At 38.7% G+C, this 22,541-nt stretch overlaps 1 protein-coding gene across 1 annotated transcript in view; it reads left to right on the top strand.

Annotated features, from left to right (window-relative positions):
• The first annotated feature begins 2,642 nt into the window (after positions 1–2,642).
• LOC103281743 (ubiquitin carboxyl-terminal hydrolase CYLD) overlaps positions 2,643–22,541 on the top strand; it is a 33,800-nt gene continuing 13,901 nt past the window's right edge. Inside the window, exons 1-9 of the mRNA XM_062979921.1 lie at positions 2,643–2,743; positions 7,016–7,505; positions 10,396–10,677; positions 13,324–13,399; positions 15,884–16,092; positions 18,118–18,271; positions 19,925–20,075; positions 20,168–20,278; positions 22,434–22,525. Coding sequence (XP_062835991.1) covers positions 7,035–7,505; positions 10,396–10,677; positions 13,324–13,399; positions 15,884–16,092; positions 18,118–18,271; positions 19,925–20,075; positions 20,168–20,278; positions 22,434–22,525 — 1,546 coding nt within the window. The 5' untranslated portion in view covers positions 2,643–2,743; positions 7,016–7,034. The remainder of the gene's footprint in view (positions 2,744–7,015; positions 7,506–10,395; positions 10,678–13,323; positions 13,400–15,883; positions 16,093–18,117; positions 18,272–19,924; positions 20,076–20,167; positions 20,279–22,433; positions 22,526–22,541) is intronic.

The raw sequence follows: 22,541 nt of genomic DNA, 5'->3' as shown, positions 1-22,541 counted from the left end.
CTGTTTTTCCTCCAGAATGGACATCCCAGGGTCCCCTAATTTGCATGATCCCGCCCACTGCTTCTCCCTTAACCCTTTCCTACCCCTTCCTATGGCACACAGTTAACAGAGGAATTAATCAGCAACTGAAGAAGAGGTTTGGGGAGAATTCACCATGATTTACAAGAGTTGTACTTGATCTACATCCAGAGAGCACTGTCAACCCAACCAACGATGAATCTGGACCACACTTGCCACGGATGATGGGACTTGCAGTACCTTCACTGATACTGTGACCTCCACCGACAATGGACTGGCACAGAGAAGCCCCATGATCAACTGAACATACTACAGGGGTTAGTGGGAATGGACCTTGATTTTGAGAGTTATAGTTCACCTGTTCTAGAAAGTACTGAACCCAGCTGATGTCAGATCTGGACCAAACTTGGCACACAGACCCAACATTGCCAACTGAGCATATGGGTCTGGTTTGGGGCGACTGACCTCAAATCTGGGAATTGTAGTTCACCCTTATCCAGAGAGCCCTAAACCCAGCCGACGACAGATCTGGACTAAATTTGGCACATAGACCCAACATGGCCAGCTGTGAAAACTCGCAGGATTTGGGAGTGCTTGCCCTGAGAATCTGGAAGTTGTAGCTCACCCTTATCCAGACAGCACTGAACCCAGCCCATGACAGATCTGGACGGGCTGTGGCGCAGGCTGGAGAGCAGCTGCAATGAATCACTGCAATGAATCACTCTGACCAGGAGGTCATGAGTTCGAGGCCCGCTCGGAGCCTATGTTTGTCTGTCTTTGTTCTATGTTAAAAGGCATTGAATGTTCGCCTATATGTGTAATGTGATCCACCCTGAGTCCCCTTCGGGGTGAGAAGGGCGGAATATAAATGCTGTAATAATAATAATAATAATAATAATAATAATAATAATAATAATAATAATAATAATAATCTGGACCAAACTTCAGTGATATTACCTAACATCCCAAAACCTATCTAACATCCCAAAACAAACAATGCCTTCTTCTAATAACCCGGGCATCACCAGGTCCCCAAGCTAGTATTAGAATATAATACAATACATAATAATGCAATAATAATAATAATAATACATATTGTAATATAATGATAATACAATGCATAATAATGCAATAATACAGTGCATAATAATGAAATAATAATACAGTAGAGTCTCACTTATCCAAGCTAAACGGGCCGGCAGAAGCTTGGATAAGCGAATATCTTGGATAATAAGGAGGGATTAAGGAAAAGCCTATTTAACATCAAATTAGGTTATGATTTTACAAATTAAGCACCAAAATTTCATGTTATACAACAAATTTGACAGAAAAAGTAGTTCAATACGCAGTAATGTTATGTTGTAATTACTGTATTTACGAATTTAGCACCAAAATAACACAATATATTGAAAACATTGACTAAAAAAATGGCTTGGATTATCTAGAGGCTTGGATAAGCGAGGCTTGGATAAGTGAGACTCTACTGTACATATAATGATAATAGTAATGATAATGATAATACAATAAAACACAATGCATAATAATGCAATAATACATATTATAAAAGAATAAAACAATTCTTAATAATGAAATAATAATACATATTATAATAATACAAAACATACTACAATATAATACAAAAATACAATGTATAATAATACAATACTAATACACATCATAACATCATAATACAATACATAATACAATAATATAATAATACAATGCATAATACAATGCACAATATAATAATACATATTATAATATAACAGAATGCAGAATAATGCAATAATAATACATATTGCAATAATATAATAATACAATACATAATACAATAATAATACAATACATAATAATGCAATAATACATATTATAAATTAATAAAACGATTAATAATAATGAAATAATAACACATATTATAATACAAAATATAATATAATACATAAAAATACAATGCATAGTAATACAATACTAATACATATTATAACATAATAATACCATACATAATATAATATAGTAATACAATACATAATACAATGCATAATAATGGGATAATAATACGTATAATACAATAAAAACACGATGTATAAAAAAGCAATAATAATACATATAATATAATAATACAATACATAACAATGCAATACATAATGCACATAATATAATACAATACATAATATAATAATACATATTATAATATAACAGAATGCAGAATAATGCAATAATAATACATATTGCAATATAAAAATAACAATGCATAATACAATACATATTCTAATATAATAATGCAATGCGTAAATAATGCAATACATGATACAACAACAATAATAGTGTTTTTTTTTACTTGTAGCTGCTTTTCCAAACAAATTCTTGAATGCGCATGCGCAAAAGGTACGGCTTCTTCCATTAGGAAGGAGGCGGGCTCTTGGGGAAGCCTGACCAATCAGAAAGCACCGGGCTCCCAAGCGTATTTCCCTATTTGCGCATGCGCAGGTACGTTTGTGTGAACTAATCTCTTCTCTGAAAACAGGGGAGAGGGGCGGGAATTAGTCCCGCTCCACTCTTCTCCGATTGGACAAATAAAGAGATCGTTAGACGCCTTTCATCCCTTTCTGAGTGTTGATTGGCTGAGGATAATAGGGGGCGGGGGACTTTCCGCAGACACTTCCTGGTTTTAGTTCAGAAGGAATCAAAGCGGCGAGGAAGGAGGAGGGAAGAGGGGTTTTCGCAGGTTATTATTATTGGCTTTTCTTCATTTTTATTTTGTATTTATCTGTAATATACACTATATATTACTTATATGTAATAAATATTCTATATTATTTAATATGTTTATATTTGTTATTTTAGTAGAGTGGGACTTAAAGCCCCTCATAAGCATATTATAATTATAATTATATAATTTATATGTAGTTTATAGTTTTATATATTGTGTATTATATTATATTAATTTAATACACTGGTAATATGAATTCATATTTATTATATATATTAGAATGGGACTTAAAGTGCCTCAGTTATTATTATTATTATATAATTATATACATTATAAAATTTATAATTTATATGTGGTTTATAGTTTTATATATTATTTATTATATTAATTTAATACACTGGTAATATATATTTATATTTATTATAAGAATGTGACTTAACGCGCTTCACTTCTTCTTATGATATAATTATACACATTATAAAATGTATAATTTATATGTAGTTTATAGTTTTATATATTATTTATTATACTAATTTAATACACTAGTAATATATATTTATATTAGAATGGGACTTAAAGCACCTCACTTATTATTATTATTATTATTATTATTATTATTATATAATTATATACATTATAAAATGTATAATTTATATGTAGTTTATAGTTTTATATATTATTTATTATACTAATTTAATACACTAGTAATATATATTTATATTAGAATGGGACTTAAAGCACCTCACTTATTATTATTATTATTATTATTATTATTATTATATAATTATATACATTATAAAATGTATAATTTATATGTAGTTTATAGTTTTATATATTATTTATTATATTAATTTAATACACTGGTAATATATATTTATATTTATATTTATATTAGAATGGGACTTAAAGTGCCTCCCTAATAATAATATCAATATTTCTTCATTTTAGTGTATCTGGGGAATTTCATGGGTATCAGTCTAGTTTGCCATATGATCTAATAATTAGTACAGTAGAGTCTCACTTATCCAACATAAACAGGCCGGCAGAATGTTGGATAAGTGAATATGTTGGATAATAAGGAGGGATAAAGGAAAAGCCTATTAAACATCAAATTAGGTTATGATTTTACAAATTAAGCACCAAAACATCATGTTATACAACAAATTTGACAGAAAAGTAGTTCAATACGCAGTAATGTTATGTAGTAATTACTGTATTTACGAATTTAGCATCAAAATATCACGATGTATTGAAAACATTGACTACAAAAATGCGTCGGATAATCCAGAACGTTGGATAAGCAAGTGTTGGATAAGTGAGACTCTACTGTATTATGTCTTGCTCTGTGCAGCAATTATTATTGTGGCTACTGCTGTGAAGTAACCATAGCAATGTAAACAAATAATAAATGTTGTTATAAAGAGTGTATAGTATAGTATACACTTTTGATACTGTAATACTACATGTGTTGGTGCCGTATTCAATGCATAAGGCTGTGGTGAGTGTAAACAGTTACTTTGCTAATTCTTTTTTTTGTTTTGTTTCACAGTTCACAGTATATATGTATTAAAACTGACATGTTAAGTTGAAACAATTCCACAACCTTTTCACACAGCACTTTAAAAAAAGAAAACATGCAACACCTTGATGTGTTGTTATTATTACTATTGTATTTGTTAGAGAACATAGTTTATAACAGTTAAAAAGACTAGCTATAAATAAAGTTAAACCTCAGTGATAGAATCCAAAACAAAAGTAACACGAGTAGCAGCAAAAATGAGATATGAATATATGACCTACTGACAGACCCCACCTGGACATGGAAAGCGCCTTACACATATATTTAAATGTATAATTATGTATATTTTTAATGTATATTCTTAATTTTATTGTAAATTTTAATCTTGATGGATTTTTAAATTTGAAGTGTATGTTTATATTGTAAGCCGCCCTGAGTCCCCTGATGGGTGAGAAGGGTGGGGTAGAAGTGATGTAATAAATAAATAAAAGTCAAGGGTAGAAATTGTATGGCAGTGTAGACTAAATTTAACCTTCAGAGTTGTCAAAGGTCCAAAGCAGATAATCTGGATTTAATATGGCAGTGTGTGTGTATGTGTATATATATATGTATGTACAGAATGTACAACGCATTACAACAGTCCAGCCTTGATGTTCACAGTGCAAGCATTGCCATCTTTAGATCTTCTGTCTCTAGGAAGGGGCACAGCTGCCTTAATAGCTGAAGCTGATCATAGCCTGATAATCTGTCTCTGTTTTGTCTGGCACATATAATTATACTTTCCCACAAAACTCTAGGGTGTTTAGCGCACTTCGTGAAGTTTTATTCATTGTGTGGAATATGCACTTCATCCTCATGCTTTCCAGACTTTAAGAAAATTATTGCATATTTGTGCAATTTTGGTTAATTCTCATAATGTTGTCAACCATAATGGGCTGCTCATCTTTACAGAGCATCTTTTCAATGCAGTCATGAACTGGTTTAACAGCCATGCCTTGTTTTACACGAGTCCCTTGAGACTGAAAACGAGTAGAGCTGGGGACCTCTTGTCAGATCATTCCAAGTGCACTTGCTCTAAATACATAAATGATTTTTTGAACTGAATGCTAAAAGTGTTGGGGAATATGCACACAATCTTGTCTGGAAGTTATTTGGCAAAGAGCCTTCAAGTTACTTGTTGACTTATGTTGGCCCCATTAATTTCATAGTGTTTTCTTAGCCAACAGATATCCAGTAATAGTTAGGTTGATTCTTTCCTCTGAAATAAACCCTACACCACCTTGTATTTGTTGGCAGTATCCCATCCAAATGCTAATATTGATAATAGTATTATAATGTAATACAATATAATAATAATACAATATAATAATAATAAAAATATATAATAATATTAATTATATATCATATATTACATGTAATATTACTAATAATATTAAAGTATAGTGGTATAGTACAATATAGTGATATGTAATGCCAATATTGTGCTATGCTAATAATATAATATAATGTAAGTATATATTATTTATAAGCCGCTCTGAGTCCCCTGCGGGGTGAGAAGGATGGGATATAAATATAGTAAGTAAATAAATAATTAATAAATAAATAACCAGGGCTGGTCCTGCATCGCTTCTGTGGTCAAACGGGGCCTGGTGCTTTTTGGAGTATTTGTGCCTATTTATTTATTTATAGGATTTTATTCCGCCCTTTCTTCTCACTCCAAAGGGGACTCAGGGCAGATCACAATGTACATATACATGGCAAACATTCAGTGCCATTAGATATACAACATAAAGATGGAGGCACAGAGGCTATTTAACATTTTCCAGCTTCCGGCTTCATGTGGGTATGCTCGATTCCGGCCACAGGGGGAGATGCTGCTTCATCATCGACTGTGACACCGAGTCCTTGATGGAGTACTTCCTCATTATTCTGCACGCACACTACTGAATGGTTTTATGGTGACGTAAATTAGTTAAATTAGCCTCCCCGCCTAAGTGGTCAATAAATTTTCTTACTTGACAGATGCAACTATCTTTTGGGTTGCTTAGGTAAACAACGAGCTAGGCTATTTAATGGCCGGGCGCTCAATCCGACCCGGGCTGGTTTCGAACTGATGACCTCTCGGTCAGTAGCCATATATTTATTTATTATTACAGTAGAGTCTCACTTATCCAACACTCGCTTATCCAATGTTCTGGATTATCCAACGCATTTTTGTAGTCAATGTTTTCAAAACATCGTGATATTTTGGTGCTAAATTCGTAAATACAGTAATTACTACATAGCATTACTGCGTATTGAACTACTTTTTCTGTCAAATTTGTTGTATAACATGATGTTTTGGTGGTGAATTTGTAAAATCATAACCTAATTTGATGTTTAATAGGCTTTTTCTTAATGCCTCCTTATTATCCAACATATTCGCTTATCCGACATTCTGCCGGCCCGTTTATGTTGGATAAGTGAGACTCTACTGTATTTATTTACAGCATTTATATTCCGCCCTTCTTTCTCACCCCGAAGGGGACTCAGGGCGGATCACATTACACATATAGGCAAACATTCAATGCCTTTTAACATAGAACAAAGACAAGACAAACATAGGCTCCGAGCGGGCCTCGAACTCATGACCTCCTGGTCAGAGTGATTCATTGCAGCTGGTAGCAGCTGGCTTGCTCTCTAGCCTGCGCCACAGCCCGGAGCCGATGAAGGACATATTATATTTAAAAGGGTAGAATAGTTGTAACTGTGGATTTTGTTTGTTTCAGGACCAAAGGAAATACTAAGATGAATTCTGCAGTCATGTACTCCTCCTGCCAGCCTTCACAAAGGAGTAAGAGAATGTATTATATCCTGGTTGAAGATGAACCCTATGGCAGTAAGCTATTTCCTGCAGGAAGCATGTGCTACTTGGATGAACTGTCTTACTTGCGGTATATGAGCATGCAGTCTACTCGTTTTTGGAGGTTCATCATGGAAGAAGACGGCTCTGTTGTCACCATGAGTGTTGAGAGGTTGCAGCTGCTGAATGAGAAGATAGCTGACTTCCTTTTGGCCGTCACCAATGTTCGGGAACGGTTTAACTGCTTTCTGCAGAAGCACCTTCTGGATGCTGCCATGAACGCTCGACTTGGTCAACAAGTCTTGGTAGAATTGAACCATCAGACTTTCTCTGGCACCATCTGCTATATTGGGAAGTTTCATGGAAATCATTTGCCATATGGACACTGCCCTGTCTACTTTGGAGTAGAGTTGCAGGTGAGGAAATCTCAGGAGGAAAGGGTTCTGAGACTTGCAAATCTTTCCCAGCCTTCAACTTGGTTCTACGTTATTAATGGGAGAAAAAAAAAATCATTGCCTTGTTGCTTTCATCATGGAATAAAGGGTTTAATTATGGGAGACTAAATTGCTAAAATGTGTTTGGAAATGAGCAAACTATTCTTTGTGCTGTTGAAGGCTTTCTTGGCTGGAATCACTGGAGTTTTCTGGGCTGTATGGCCGTGTTCCAGAAGCATTCTCTCCTGACGTTTTGCCCACATCTATGGCAAGCATCCTCAGAGATTTTGAGGTCTGTAGGTAACTAGGCAAGTGAGGTTTATGTACCTGTGGAATAATGTCCAGGGTGGGAGAAAGAATTCTTGTTTGTTGGAGGTATTAAAAAATTCTAAAATCAGGACAGTAATAATGTTAATACTACTACTACTACTACTAATATATTTATATACTGCTCTATCTCCCTGAAGGGACTCAGGGTGGTTTCCAAGGTGCAAAACATCATACAAAACTTAACACAATAATACATCAATTAAAAACACAACAATTACAGTTAAAACAAGAACAGGACAGGAAACTAATCAGGGCCAGCTAACACTTCCCAACAAAGGACTCCCCCAGGCAGGAAGCAGCAAGGCTATTCAGTGCTAATCAACATTCACACTTGCCTCCAACAGACAAGAGTTATTTCCCCCACCCTAGACATTTCACAGATCTATCAACCCCACTTGCCTAGTTTCCAACAGACCTCACAACCTCTGAGGATGCCTGCCACAGATGTGGGCGAAATGTCAGGAGAGAATGCTTCTGGAACATGGCCAGACAGCCTGGAAAACTCACAGCAAACTATTTTTTTGTTTTCTTTGGACCATCCAGTGTTCAAACTGCAACGTGCAAACTTTGGAGGTTTATGAATGTTTCTCTTATGAAGCTGGATGTAAAGTAGAAGAGAAAAATAGATTTATTTTCCCTGGCTATGGCATGTCATCTGCTCCTTTTAACTTGCTGCCTATAGACTCTGTTTGTTTAAGGATTAAGGAAGGAAGTTGTGGCTGACACAATTCTATTAAGCAGAGGCCATACAATGGCTCTGGGAGCTAAATCTGGAATGAAAAACATCTTCAATTGGAGCAGTAGCATCATAAAACAAGAAGTGAAAGTTGGCCACAATCCAATTACTAGGAGTTAAACTTTTTCTAGAGTTGTGTAATATTGGTTAGGAAAGCAGTCCAATGCATTGCTTTCTCTGTGCTCATTTCTTCTGTCACCACCTTCAGTGGTGATGTTATTTTGGTGTGCTGTTGGTGAAAATTTTAATGGAATGACTCCTGAATTTCCTTCTGTTACGCATTGGTTCTGTAACATTTGGTTTGTTGATACATACAGCAAGAGGTTTTGCCTGCTTGGGGATGTGTTGTCAAAGGCTTTCATGGCCGGAATCACTGGGTTGCTGTGAGTTTTCTGGGCTGTATGGCCATGTTCCAGAAGCGTTCTCTCCTGATGTTTCACCCATATCTATGGTAGGCATCCTTAGAGGTTGTAAGGTCTGTTGGAAACCATGAAAATGAACAAAATCTGGCTACTAGTATTAAAAAACTCTAAAATCAGGACAGTAAATAAAGAGCAATACTAAAAAAAAAACAGGGGAATTCTGGGCAAGAAACAATCATGGCTAGCTAACACCTTTCAACAAAGGATTCCCAGGCATGACACAGACTTTTCTGCAAGACTATTCAATGCTAATTAAGGTGGCCAATTTGCAACATTCATCCTTGCCTCAGGCAGACAAGAGTTCTTTCTTCCATCCTGGATATTATTCCACTTCCCTCATTTGCAACAGACCTCACAACCTCTGAGGATGCCTGCCATACATGTGGGCGAAAGGTCAGAAGAGAATGCTTCTGGAACATGGCCATACAGCCCAGAAAACTCACAGCAACCCAGACTTCTCTGTCTGTTTGCATAAAAATAACGAACCTGAGCTAAAGCAATGCTATAATATATTGTATATACATATAATATTTATAATAATATTATAATGTAATACAATACTAATAATACAATATAATGATATAAATTATATATTTATATTACATATAATATTACTAATAATATTACCTTATAGTGATATAGTACAATACTAGCTGTACCCCGCCACGTGTTGCTGTGGCGTTGTCTGGTGGTGTTGCTGAGAAATTGTTGAGGTAGTGGTGGTATTGAATGTCTGTTATATGGTTGTGTTTATGTTTAGTATGCACACGGAAGTGGATTATATGGCAATGTGGAGTCAAGATAATCCAGTTCAAACCAGATAATATAAGATTCTAAATGGGTTATATAGCTGTTTGGAAGGGCCTTGAGTCTACACTGCCATATAATCCAGTTAAAATCTGATAATCTGTAGAAGAGGCCTAAGTGAGGCCTAACTGTGCCTGTCCCCTGGGCTGAGGAGGTTGCTAGGAGACCAAGTGGGCAGAGTTTAGCCTTCAAACTGGCAGCAATTGGATAAAAACTATTATTCCTCTCCCTGTAATTAGGACTTTATTTTTCTTTTCTTTTCGTTGTATCAACCTAGAGCCGTGAATGATAGGTTGTGTTGTCAAATTTCGAGGTTGGGGGGCCTGTAGTTTTGTTGTTTTGTCCGCTGCCCTGATGCCATCACTCTTTTATATATATAGATAGTAATTTAAGGCTAATATTGTGCTATGCTAATAATATAATATATTTTATGCACATATAATTTGTAAGCCGCACTGAGTCCCCTTCGGGGTGAGAAGGGCGGGATATCAATGTAGTAAATAAATAATAAATAAATAAATCTGAATTAGTTCTTGGCCTTAAATCTAATGTAGTAATCTTTCTGCTTCTTTGGCAGGGTGATGGGGAAGGCAAAGGCCACTGCGATGGTTCCTATAACGGGACGGGATACTTCAAGTGTAAACAGGATTGCGGCATTTTTGTGCCGTTTAACAAACTCCGGTTTCTGCAAGGGCCGGAGAATGGAAAGGGGAACGGGGCGGAGAAACTGGATGAAGCCCAGGAGATGCCGGTGAAAGTGGGGGACGCCATTGGCTTCTATGTGGATGATGCCTTCACACGCGGGATTGCCATGGATGTATACAAAGAGGGGGGCATATGGATGGTTAAAGTGTGTACGGTAAGGCATGCCTCTGCCCTGTCTTTTCATCTTTCTGAATTGTTATGAGAGCCTTTCATTAAAAAACCTTGTTGCAATTTGGTGTCAAAATTAAATCAAAGTTGTTGCCATTGGTCAAACTTGGGCCCTCCAGGTGTTTTGGACTCCAACTTCCACTATTCCTAACAGCCGGTAGGCTGTTAGGAATGGTGGAAGTTGGAGTCCAAAACACCTGGTGGGCCCAAGTTTGCCCATGCCTGAACTAGATCAAAATTTTGGAAAACATAGCTGTTTGCTTAGTTTTAAAAGTCACCATAGGTCCCCCGGAAGATTTCTCAAGATAATTTCTCCTTTCTTCAAATGTGTGTTTTCATTGAGGCTTAATACAATCCATCAGTTCATCTACATCATCATCATTATTATTGCTAGCTTTATTTACCGTATATACTCGAGGATAAGCCGATCCGAATATAAGCCAAGGCACCTAATTTTACCACAAAAAAACTGGGAAAACATTGACTCCAGTATAAGCTGAGAGCAGTACATTTCAGAAATAAAAATAGATACTAATAAAATTACCCTAATTGAGCCATCAGAAAGTAAAATGTTTTTGAATATTTACATAAAACTGTAATTTAAGATGAGGCTTTCCAACTGATTAAATCATCATTCTCATCTTCTTCAATGTAAATGTACTTATGTATCCTTTTAATAATAATAGAATAAAATAATAAATGTAGTAAGACTAACAAATACAGTCAAATAATAAATGTAATAGAGTAAAATAATAAATGTAATAATAATAATATCAGAGTGAAATAATAAATGTATTAATAGTAATAAAATAGAGTAAAATAAATATAGTACAGTAGAGTCTCACTTATCCAAGACTCGCTTATCCAAGGTTCTGGATTATCCAAGGCATTTTTGTAGTCAATGTTTTCAATACATCGTGATATTTTGGTGCTAAATTCGTAAATACAGTAATTACAACATAACATTACTGCGTATTGAACTACTTTTTCTGACAAATTTGTTGTATAACATGATGTTTTGGTGCTTAATTTGTAAAATCATAACCTCATTTGATGTTTAATAGGCTTCTCCTTAATCTCTCCTTATTATCCAACATATTTGCTTATCCAACGTTCTGCTGGCCCGTTTATGTTGGATAAGTGAGACTCTACTGTATACCCACTCTAGCATGTTTTAAGTTATACAAGCAAGAATTCGACATCCTCCTTTGCAAGACAGTTTCTGCCCAGACAGTGGATAATAATAATAGTAATAATAATAATCTGCCAACTGCAAAAGGCCACCCTACTGGGAACTGCGCACATCATCCGAAAATACATCACACAGTCCTAGACACTTGGGAAGTGTTCAACTTGTGATTTTGTGATACCTAATCCAGCATATCTATCTTGTTTGCTGTGTCAGACTATAATAATAATAATAATAATAATAACAACAACAACAACAACAACAATAATAATAATCTTTATTTATACCCCTCTCCATCTCCCAAAGGACTCAGGGCAGCTTACACTGAAACAAGCCCAAAATAGTATTATATCAATAAAAACAGTAGCACAATAAAATCGCAGTATAATAACACATCTTATAAAAGTTAAAGTAACTTAAAACATAGACAGTAATCCCAATCAGTAGTCAAGCACCATAGTACATGGGCCATTTTAAAGGGAAATGGAAACCTGAAAGTGCATATTCTTCAGTGAATGGGGATGGGAGCGACTAAAGGTAATAAAGTACATGAAATGGCCAAGGCCTAGGGTTTTTTTTATGTCAACTTGAGAAACTGCAAGTTGCTTCTGGTGTGAGAGAATTGGCCGTCTGCAAGGACGTTATCCAGGGGACGCCCGGATGCTTTTGATGTTTTTACCATCCTTGTGGGAGGCTTTTCTCATGTCCCTGCATGGAGCTGGAGCTGATAGAGTGAGCTCATCCGCATGCTCCCCAGGTTGGATTTGAGCCAGCAACCTTCCAATTAGAAACCCAACCTTCAAGCCACAAGGCTTTAACCGACTACGCTTTTGATTTTGTGTTGTACTGTACATGATTATTTATTGTATTGTTTAATTGTATTATGATTTGTTGTTTTTATATTTTGCTATATTGTATTGTCCTGGGCATGGCCCCATGTAAGCCGCCCCGAGTCCCTGTTGGGGAGATGGTGGCGGGGTATAAATAAAGTTTTTATTATTATTATTATTATTATTATTATTATTATTATTATTATTATTATTATTATTACGCTACTGGGGGCTCCTAAGGCCTAGGTAAAGCGCATGGACAATTAATTATCAGTTACAAGAAGACACCTGTGAACATCCACGTTTCCAGATTCTTCTGGAAGGAATCCAGGGTGGGAGCTAATCTAATCTCCTTTGGGAGGGCATTCCGTCGCTTGAGGGCCACCATTGAGAAGGCCCTCTCTCCCTCTCATACCCACCAACCGCACTTGAGAAGGAGGTGGGGTCGAGAGGCCTCCCCAGCAGATCTTAGAGCCTGGGTGGGTTCATAGGGGAAGATGCATTCACGAATGAGTCCAAGAGTAACTGTTATCTGTAATAGAAATGGAGGGGAGTACCTTACCACCATCACGTTAACTTGGACCTGTAATGGTTTTTCTTTTCCGGTTTGTAGGAAGAAGTCGGGTCAACAGACAATTTCCGAGTTATCCCCATGGATTACGTGGTGAAAGAGGAGCTTCTGTCTCCAGGTGAATGGGCCTTTGGGTGTTCTCTTCTTTGGTGCAGCTCTACTTTCCCTTTCCTGGAGGCTAGACCACTTCCCGGCCTCTTTTTGACCAGCGACCACTCTCCAACATTAGTACCAAAAGGGTTACGAATCAGTTTTTGGTCAATTTTAGATTCCATTTGGTTATTTGGGGTGCTGATTCAGAAAATTGCATCGGATAGACCACATCAGCTCTAGATTATTAAATATGGTTTTCTGTGGGCAAGCAGATGGCGACTACTGGGTGGCATATGTTCTGTATCAGAAACTAGAACTGATGTTGTCTATCCAATGCAATTTTCTGAATCAGCATGCCAAATAACCAAACCGAATATAAAGATGACATCTGCTCTCCCACAGAAAGCCATATTTAATAATCTAGAGCTGATGTGGTCTATCCAATGCGATTTTCTGAATCAGCATGCTAAATAACCAAACCGAATCCAAAGTTGACCATCTGCTCACTCACAGAAAACCATTTTAAATAATCTAGAGCTGATGTCTATCTAGTGCAATTTTCTGAATCTGCATGCCAAACAACCAAACCAAATTGAAAGTTGACCATCTGCTCACCCACAGAAAACCATTTTAAATCATCTAGAACTGACGTGGTCTATCCAATGCAATGTTCTGAATCTGCATGCCAAATAACCAAACCAAATCTAAAGTTGACTATCTGCTTGCCCACAGAAAACTGTTTTAAATAATCTAGAGCTGATGTGGTCTATCCAGTGCAATTTTCTGAATTTGCATGCCAAACAACCAAACCAAATTGAAGGTTGACCATCTGCTGACCCACAGAAAACCATTTTAAATAATCTAGAGCTGATGTGGTCTATCCAATGCAGTTTTCTGAATCAGCACCTCAAATAACCCCAGGAACAGGCATAAAATAATAAACATCAATTGCCATATTTCAGGCGCCACATGGAATGGCTCCTCTCCGGGAAGGAGGAGAAGCAGCAGTCAGGAGGCTTGTTGTGCCTTTCGTGGGTAGTCAGCCTCTCCCCTTCTAACATCTCTGTTGCTTCGGCACTATGAGCTTCATGAGACCAGCCAACGGTGTAGTAACAGTGAGGTTGCAGACTATATTTTAGTTCTTGGGGACCACTGGTGGTCCATGAACCACATGTTGGGAACCACTGGGCTGGAAGGACAGGAGACTGTCCTATCCCTGCATGGCAGCTGTCTTAAGACATATCAACATTAGTACTTTGGAATGAACTAGTGACAAGGCTGGTATATTTTGGGGTTTCTTTTTGTAGCAGGTATGTTCCTCTTTCAAACTGCTGGGAAAACATGACTTGCCTTTTGCTTCTACAAACTTGCCTTATGTAGATGTCTGGGCTATTTTAGACTACTGTTCTATGTTAGTCACCATTTATGTCTACTAGGCCAGCAGAGTGAGTCACAGATCCTTTATTTTAATCTGGATTAGTCAGGGCAGTGTGGTAAAGGAGTTAAGACATGTGTGTGAATCAGCTTAGTTTTCCCCCTAAATTTTCTAGCCTTATCTTGAGTCTATGTACAGTAGTTCCTCCCCTTTGCAGAATTTTCACAAATCCTTTTGACATATTTCAGCAAAGTTTTCAGCTGCAATTTTTTCCAAATATCTCAGTGTCAAGTGTATTGGTGACACTTCTTAACTTAATAGTAAACATCAATTGCCATTACCGGACTCTCAGTATCAGCTGCAACACAGCTAATACTTCATCTGCCGTTGAGATTTTGCAAAATTACAAGCATCTTGTACAGAGGATTGCTGTGAGTTTTCTGCACTGGCTGGCCATGTTCCAGAAGCATTCTCTCCTGACGTTTCTCCTGCATCTATGGCAGGCATCCTCAGAGGTTGTGAGGTCTGTTGAAAACTAGGCAAGAGGGGTATCTGTGGAAAGTCCAGGGCGGGAGAAAGAACTCTTGTCTGTTTGAAGCAAGTATTAATGTAGCAATTGGTCACCTTATTAGCATTCAATGGCTTTGCAGCTCCAAGGACGGGCTGCTTACTGCCTAGGGGAATCCTTTGTTAGGAGGTGTTAGCTGGCCCTGATTGTTTTCTGTCTGTAATTCCCCAGTTTTCTGAGTGTTGTTCTTTATTGTCCTGATTTTAGACTTTTTAATACTGGTAGCCAGATTTTGTTCATTTTAATGGTTTCCTCCTTTCCGTTGAAATTGTCCACATTCTGCAAAGGGAACAAAATCTGGCTCCCAGTATTAAAAGAACTGGAGTCTTCTATTCCTTTTGGATTCTGGAGACTCTATAATTCATCTAATGGTTCCTTAGGCTTAGCAGGAGCAGGCCAACTATCCCAATGCCCCTGCTGTGTCTAACCTTGTTGAAGAGAGTAATAAACTAGGAGTCCCTTTCTCACTCAGCCCTGCTTCCACCACCAGCTCCCACTTTGAGCCTTCAACAAAAGAAGGCAATGAAATGGCAATGAATTTGCGGAATGTATGTGTTGCTTTCCAGGGCTTGAGCTAGACACCGATTTTGGACCTTTTCAAGAACAGCCGAAGCAGATGGGAAGTGAGAGCGCAGAAGAGAAGGAAAGCAAGCCACCCTTGAGCATCAACTCCGTGGTTCAGATTAACCTAGAGAAGGGGAGCGCAGTCACGGGAACAATCCGCTGGATTGGCTGCCTGCCTAAAACTCAGCAGAAAATGGCTGGGATAGAGCTGGTAAGTGATGTGAAGAGTTCCCAGTTTATGTGCTTTTGATATCCTTCAGCTCCATTTCCCCCCCATCAGTTTGAGAGCAACAGGACAGAGAAGTGCTGTGAAAGGCAGAACTGTATCAGTGAGTTACAAGGCACAAAGTCAACAGGAAACCATTGGTAGCAGTATTTTGGAGGTGGAAGTGCCTTGGGCTCTCTCCCAGTAATGGCTCTCCAGTGACTTGAGTTTGAGCTGGATCCCATCTCCTAGTTGACTTGTTCAGACTTCCCAGCATAGTCTCACCGATTAAGAGGTATTGATAGTCCAAGTAGAAGGACTAGTAGGCATTTCAGGACTGCTTGTTTCTGACAGAAAGATACAAGGACAGTAGTGCACCTTGCCCCTAGCAATGAGGAGAGGAGGGTAATAAATATACGATGATGATGATGATGATGATGATGATGATGATGATGATGATAATAATAATAATAATAATAATAATAATAATAATAATAATGTGATCCCCCTGGGTTCCATTTTATCTCTTCTCCTCTTCCACCCTAGCGCTAAGTGAGGTCCATTCAGACATTTGTACTTTAGTGCTGTCTGTGGACTGATGCACGCTCAGCTCTGTTACTCACTTTCATCTGACCTAAATTCATACTTGACGCTCAGCCACAGTATGAGTTCTGTCTCACTTGAAAGCAAGCTGTCATGAACAATAAGAAATCAGTTGTTTGTTTGTTACTGTAGTTCAGCTAGTGACTGAAAATGCTGCTCATGAGAGGATAGTTGTGAGAACTGATGGGTTTTCCAGTCAGGAAAATGAGGAGATTTTAGAACAGGATTCTGCCTGTGAAAAGGGGCTGGAGAGGGCAACAGCTTCTGAGCCGGACGATAGGGAGATGATCCTTTGCCCTAATAGTTCCTTAGCATCGCAAGATAAGGAGCTGCAAGAGAGTGAAGTTTCTCATGAGAGGGAAGTTTCCTCTGAGAATACACCTGCTTCAATAGTAGGAGTTTGAAGCCCAATTTTAGGGAGCAGGGAATGAAGCTCCAGAGGACAGACCAAATTTGTGAGAAAACCTTGAAGTGTCAAAGCAGATACCAACGGCATGATTGCATGTCCTATGGTCTTTAAATGAAAAGAGTGTTTTCATTAGACTTAGATCAGGGAATGTCACTTAACAGTGAGGATCTCAAGCCTTGTTTCCAGTTGATGTCCTACTTCAAGACCTGGGGAGTGTGGATGCATAGTAAAAGAAATTTTTATAGTCTGGTTTTTGGATTCATGTTCATGTTTTGGTCCTTGTTCTCTGGATTTACTCTCATGTTGGATTTTAAGATTTCTGTACCTTGTTTCATGAAACAGCTTTGAACTATTTGGATGATTATCTTTGGATTGTTTTCCTATTGACAGCTTGGTTTGGCTTATTGTTTGTGTCGATGTGAGGGTTTAATTGAGACTTATCCAGATCTCTGTCTCGATCTCCCCTCCGTGGGCAATCTAGTGATCTGCTTAGACGCACCCAACGGTACTTAACTTTTATTGCAGTAATTACAACTATTTATAAAGCACACAGCCGGAGAATCTCATCCACATATCCGACTAGATTGATGGTGACCGGCGAAGAAAACTTACCAGTGAAACTGTCAACACCCACCGTAACGGAAGCTACACAATGTCACTCTAGCAGTAAAACTTTATGCATTTAACCATTTCTCTACTGGAATTGCACACACTAGTTTTAACAATGTGTGAACATTTCACACCACACAAGCCATTACTCCAACAGCTTGTTTGACTGTTTTTCCTCATTATCTCTTGGATTTTGCCTTTTTGCCTTTTTATTATTTCTATGGAGATTTTCCCTTTTTATATTTCTATGGAGATTATATATAAACTGTTTTACTATAACTTTTGGTTTTCTTGTTGGTGTTGAGGGCAAAGTGAACTCTGGCTGGGGTGCAACATGGGTGAGCTCTTCTTAGAGAGAATCTCCATCCCTGTGTTGCTGATGGTCTCAGAAGTGTCGCTCTTCCTCACAGGATGAAGAGAAAGGAGTTTCAGATGGTGAGTTTGAGGGCGTTCGCTATTTCCTCTGCCCCCCAAAGCGGGGGCTCTTTGTGAAGATGGAGGTGTGCCAGCCGGACAGACGCTTTCACCCTAAGGACCTGATCTCCCAAGAGCCTATTGAGCTGGGTAGGTTATTTCCATGTCATTGCCAAGTACTTGAAATATCCTGTTTTATATTTATTAATCAACGTGATGAGTATCGAATTGTTGCCTGCAGCCCTCATGCAGTGGTTTCCCATAAAGTCTGCTAGTTGCTTCTTTTCACATGTCCTTTATCTCCTCAGAATTTCACTTCTGATAAATTAGGACTGTTCTACATCATGTCTCTCTAGAAGTGCTGTCTTGTCAGCAAATGGGCCTGAATGTCTGACTATGGGCCCTTCCAGACGTGCCCTATATCCCAGGATCTAATTTCAGGTTTTCAGCTTTAAACTTGATTATATGAGTCTGCACTGCCAGATAATCTAGGATAAACAGAAAATCTGGGATCGGATCCTGGGATATAGGGCCTGTCTGGAAGGGCTGGGGATGAACCATTGCACTCTAGACTTGAGACACTTTTTTCACCCAACACCACATCCAGTAGTACTAACTACAGCAGTTTATTGGGGAAAGCATGTATGAAGGGGAAAAGGGCATTTTCCAAAAGAGCAGCAGAAAAGGAGATATAAAGTATCAGTAGTCCATAATAATAGAACAATAGCCCGAAAATTGCAAGATACATGGAATCAAGGAAGTCAAGATCACAGGCATGAATTCATAAGCATGAAATCAGAACTTTTCCCAAGGCAAAATTCTTCCAGAAACCTAGGCAAACACAGGATACTTGAAACATGGACTTGAGAGTTAAGACCTGAAGCTTTTGGCAACGTTGTCAGCTCTGGGGCACCAAGTAAACATCACTCAATTTAAGCCCAAGCCTGACCAAGAAGCCATGAGATCATATCTTTGACACCTGGATTTCAAGGACTTCCCACAGAGCCTCACTGAATGCCTAATTAATCTATCCTTTACTCCCTCTGTGCAAAGACGTAATCTGATATCGCGGGAAAACTCCCCATCAGCTGAAGGCTGATTCCCTAGAGAAATGGATTTTTAACCGGTTTCCTTTTTCTTCAGTGTTGCTAAGGAATGAGCACTGGAATCCAAAACATTCTCTGTTAGCATTTCTCTCGGATCAAAAGCCTGCAATTCACCCTGATCACACACAGACTCCTCAATAGGAAACCCACCATTCCCAGCATCCTGCTGAGTCCCAACATGACCAATGTTGGAACTCAACCACATCCTGCCCAGGTTTATAGTCCTCATCAAGGAACTAGATAGGTAGATGAGTTAGTTGATGGGAACAGCCCTTTTCCCATTGCCCTCTGTGTCGGCCTTCTTCTGTTTGTTAGATTGATACTTCTCTCTTTATTCATGTCAAGTCCCTGAGCCCTCCATTTGTTTTTCTCCTGTGAGCATGGAGAGAGACAAGATGTCTCCAGAGAGAGATGAATAGTTACATAGCTAGACCTTAACTTTCTTATATAAAAATGTGGTTCTTTCAATAATGTCTTTAAAGCTTGATTCTGCTTCCGTAGTTGCTGAAGCTCATTGGCTCTGCTGCTCTGCTCAAGAAGCTTCTGATCTGCTAAAACTGCTGTTATTGCTCATTTACATTTTTAACATTTTTTCCTTTTTGAAATTACCGAATCAGCAGTACAAATGAGAGCAGCAGTTTCTGAGCCCCATTTCAGCCATAGAAAGTCACGTGAGCCCTCTTTCTCCCTCCTCTAGAAAAATACTCCAGTGCACCGGATGCGCCGGATGCAGTGCTGAGCAACTCCCCTCCCCTCCGGGACGACATGGCGGTGAACATCCTGCACGGGCGGATGCGGGGCATCCAAGGACATTGCAACTCTTGCTACATGGATGCCGCGCTTTTCAGGTAGGCGGCTCAACAGCGGTCCTTCCCAAATGGATGCAACAAGCCATTTGCTTTGGTAATGAGAATTAAATCCCACCCTCTTTCGCCTGCAGCCTCTTCTCTTGCACTTCCGTACTGGATTCCATGCTCTTCATGCCGGCCCTCCCTCGGGATTGGCACGTCCAGAAGATCCTCCGAGACAAAATTGTCAACCCTCTCAGGCAGTAAGTTGCTAATTGCATGTCTTCAGTAAACTGAAACAGTCATCAATTGCTTCTTTTTCTTTGCCTCTGGCCACATCTATGTTTTGCACCTGCGGAGTTGCACTATGCGAGCACAGCTTTTTGTGTAGACGTGTCATTTTCTAGAAAGTCAAGGAGATAAGCTTTGGTCAGGAGAACTGGGGGGTGGTGGTGTGTGGGGGGGTGTTTGTCAACAATTGAATCGGGAAAATTTTGAGTAAGCGTGTCAGGGGGTTAATTAGCTTTAAACCACCTTGATTTATTGGTGAGTCAGGCCTCTCACCAATTCATCTTCAGTCAGACCACTTAAACAACTGGCTAAGCAGCACCGATAAACGACACCACAGTCGTAATTCAGCTGATCCCAGCGGTTCTAAGGCTTTATTATATACAACTATATACAATTACAAAGTCCATCGCTCTTAGGACTCATGCTTTCCAAGCAAAGGCAAAGCATGTCCTCTCTTTGCCTATCATCTGCGAAGAAGTCCTGCTGGCAACTCCCACATTCCATTGCCGAATGACGAATGTCCTGTCCGTGCTGCTAAGACCGGAAGGTTTGACCTATTGGCTCAGCAGGTTATCAATCAAGCTGGCTTGCGATTAACTCGTATGCTGCTGGAAAGCATGCCGGAATACTCACTTGCAAAAAACCCAACAGCAAAACACTTGATCTAATATTTCACACATTTCACACTTACAACAAATAACACCAACAAAGAGATGGTCTTGTGAGATGAGGCTGCAAAGTGGAACAGAGAAGCAGGGGAATCAATGCCAATGACTCATGCGTATTTCCTAGTGTAAATTGCACCCTTTTCAAAATAGTTCTTACCAAAAATCATCCATCGTTTGTCAAGATTTGGTTGATTGAGACAAATTACCTTCCTAAGTCTCAATTCCACTCCGACGATTCTGGCTGTTGCTCAGATCGCATGGGTCAAACTTCAGACTCCTTCAGTTTCAGCTATAAAAGTGGCTCAAACTTTATTTACAACTTAGGTACACAGTTTGCCAGACAATATCCATGCTCCCTCGAACTCCATCGGAGCACGCTTCAGGAGAGAACACATTCCATTGCTCTCTTATCTCAAACTGATGTATATCCGACTACAAAGCGGAACCTCCCAACAGTTACACTCTAGCAATTCATTCCCACTCTATGCATTTAGCCACTGCACTACTGGATTACGCACACACAGACAAACAGTTTTAAACTCTTAGCACAATTTCATACTAGATCAAAACAATTTACCAACATCGTTATTGGGAACACACAATGAAATTATCTTATGTGTATGCAACAATGTTGTTTTGTAGAGTATCTGACTAGATTTTTTCAACTACTAATACTGCTGGTTTTATTTGCAGCAATTTCCTTATTTTACTTTTTTTAATCGGGGTATTGAAATTGTGATTTTTTTTTATGTTGGCTGTTCATTGTTTATGTTTTGTTTCTGCACTTTTTGTATTTTGCTTGTTGCACCTTGAGTGCTTTGTGAGCCGCCCCGCATCCCTTTGGGTATAAATAAAGTTTATTATAATTCTTATTAACAGTGAGTTCAGACTGGAATCAGTTTTGACAATTTGAAGATGTGAATATTTTGACAGAGGTCAGTGAATTGGGCTGATCAGCCAATAAGGTTTTTTAGTCAGATTTGACAGTTTAGCAGTTTCAGCTGGAGCTGTTTCTTTTCCTACAATTAGATGGAATTCTGTGCAAATATAGTTAATTTCTACGTAACTTGGAACTTGAATGTTAATGGACATAACGTTAGCCGTTGCCTGGGAGGCTGCCAATGAGCTAGATCCTGGCTGATCTTGAAGCTAAGCAGGGTTAAGCCTTGTTAGTACTTGGAGGAGAGAACACCAACAAATATCAGGTGCTGTAGGTAATATTTCAGAAGATATAAACTTCTGTGCATTCCTTGCCTAAGAAAATAAGGATGTTCATGGGCTCTCCATAAGACCACAGGTGACCTGAAGGCAGGCATGGGCAAAGTTCAAAACACCCTCCTGCCCATATATACAACATGCCTATACAAAGTCTGATTACTACTTCCTGTAGTTTTTGGGGGGATGTGGATTTCTTTTTGTTTGCATCGTCACCAGAGAGACCATTTCCTTCCCTATGTAGGAATGGCTTTGTGGCCGCAAAAAGTGTGATGGACCTCCGGCGCCAGTTGACGGAGAAGGGGGAGTGCTCCAGCTTTGCCACATCTGAGAAAGGTGCGGGTGTCTCTTG

The sequence above is a fragment of the Anolis carolinensis genome, chromosome 4, assembly GCF_035594765.1.
Source record: "Anolis carolinensis isolate JA03-04 chromosome 4, rAnoCar3.1.pri, whole genome shotgun sequence".
NCBI classification, from domain to species: Eukaryota; Metazoa; Chordata; class Lepidosauria; order Squamata; family Dactyloidae; genus Anolis; species Anolis carolinensis.
This window is presented reverse-complemented; position numbering and strand designations above follow the sequence as displayed.